The sequence below is a fragment of the Mesitornis unicolor genome, unplaced genomic scaffold (assembly GCF_000695765.1).
Source record: "Mesitornis unicolor isolate BGI_N332 unplaced genomic scaffold, ASM69576v1 scaffold16138, whole genome shotgun sequence".
NCBI classification, from domain to species: domain Eukaryota; kingdom Metazoa; phylum Chordata; class Aves; order Mesitornithiformes; family Mesitornithidae; genus Mesitornis; species Mesitornis unicolor.
Window position 1 is genome coordinate 15,164 of NW_010199935.1, and position 1,115 is coordinate 16,278.

The following is a 1,115-nucleotide window of genomic DNA, read 5'->3' on the forward strand; positions in this document are numbered from 1 at the left end:
GTGCCTGCCTGGCTTTGGCGGCCCCAAGTGTGAGAAGCTGCTCAGCGTCAACTTTGTGGACCGTGACACGTACCTGCAGTTCACCGACCTGCAGGACTGGCCCCGGGCCAATATCACCCTGCAGGTGAGGGCTGGGAGGGGATGTGGGGGCATAGGGGGTGGCATTGGGGGTCCTGCCCCAGGGATGTGGGCTTCCACCTTTCCCCCTGCCAGGTCTCCACGGCTGAAGGCAACGGCATCCTGCTGTACAACGGTGACAGCGACCACATGGCCGTGGAGCTGTACCAGGGCCACGTCACGTCAGGGTCAGCTATGACCCTGGCACCCACCCCAGCTCAGCCATCTACAGGTACCTGCCACCTCTTCCCCGCTTGCTGGGGACCATCACCCCCATTGGGGGATCCCCAGTGACCCAGCCCTCCCTACCAGTGCCGAGACCATCAACGATGGGCAGTTCCACACCGTGGAGCTGGTGACCTTCGACCAGATGGTGAACCTCTCCATCGATGGCGGCAGCCCCATGACCATGGACAACTCGGGCAAGCACTACACTCTGAACAGCGAGGCCCCCCTCTACGTGGGAGGTAGGACAGGGGCCAGAGGGGTGACAGGGGGCACCTGGGCACACTGACAGCCCTGTTCTCCCCAGGGATGCCTGTGGATGTCAACTCGGCTGCCTTCCGCCTCTGGCAGCTCCTCAACGGCACCAGCTTCCACGGGTGCACTCTACATCAACAACGAGCTGCAGGACTTCACCAAGACACGGATGACGCCAGGGGTGGTGCCAGGCTGCGAGCCCTGCCGCAAGCTCTACTGCCTGCATGGCATCTGCCAGCCTGCCGGTGCCCAGGGCCCCATCTGCCACTGCGAGCCCGGCTGGGACGGGCCCCACTGTGACCAGCCCCACGGAGGCCCCTGCCAGGGGCACAAGTGAGTGCCCCCGCCCTGTTGGGAATGGCCTTGCCCCCATTGGCTGCCCTGCAATGACCCATCAGTCCCATTGGCTGTGCTGAAGCAACAGCACCGACCCATTGGCTGCCCTACAGTGACCCACCTGCCTCGTTGGGTCTTTGGCTACCCCACATCATTGGCTGCCCCACCGCAACTTTCCCACT

At 64.1% G+C, this 1,115-nt stretch overlaps 1 protein-coding gene across 1 annotated transcript in view; it reads left to right on the forward strand.

Moving 5' to 3' along the window:
• SLIT1 (slit homolog 1 (Drosophila)) overlaps positions 1–1,115 on the forward strand; it is a gene marked incomplete at its 5' end in the record, with an annotated part of 16,033 nt that overhangs the window by 12,211 nt on the left and 2,707 nt on the right. Inside the window, 6 exon segments of the mRNA XM_010189587.1 lie at positions 8–124; positions 214–291; positions 294–349; positions 430–584; positions 650–722; positions 724–930. Coding sequence (XP_010187889.1) covers positions 8–124; positions 214–291; positions 294–349; positions 430–584; positions 650–722; positions 724–930 — 686 coding nt within the window.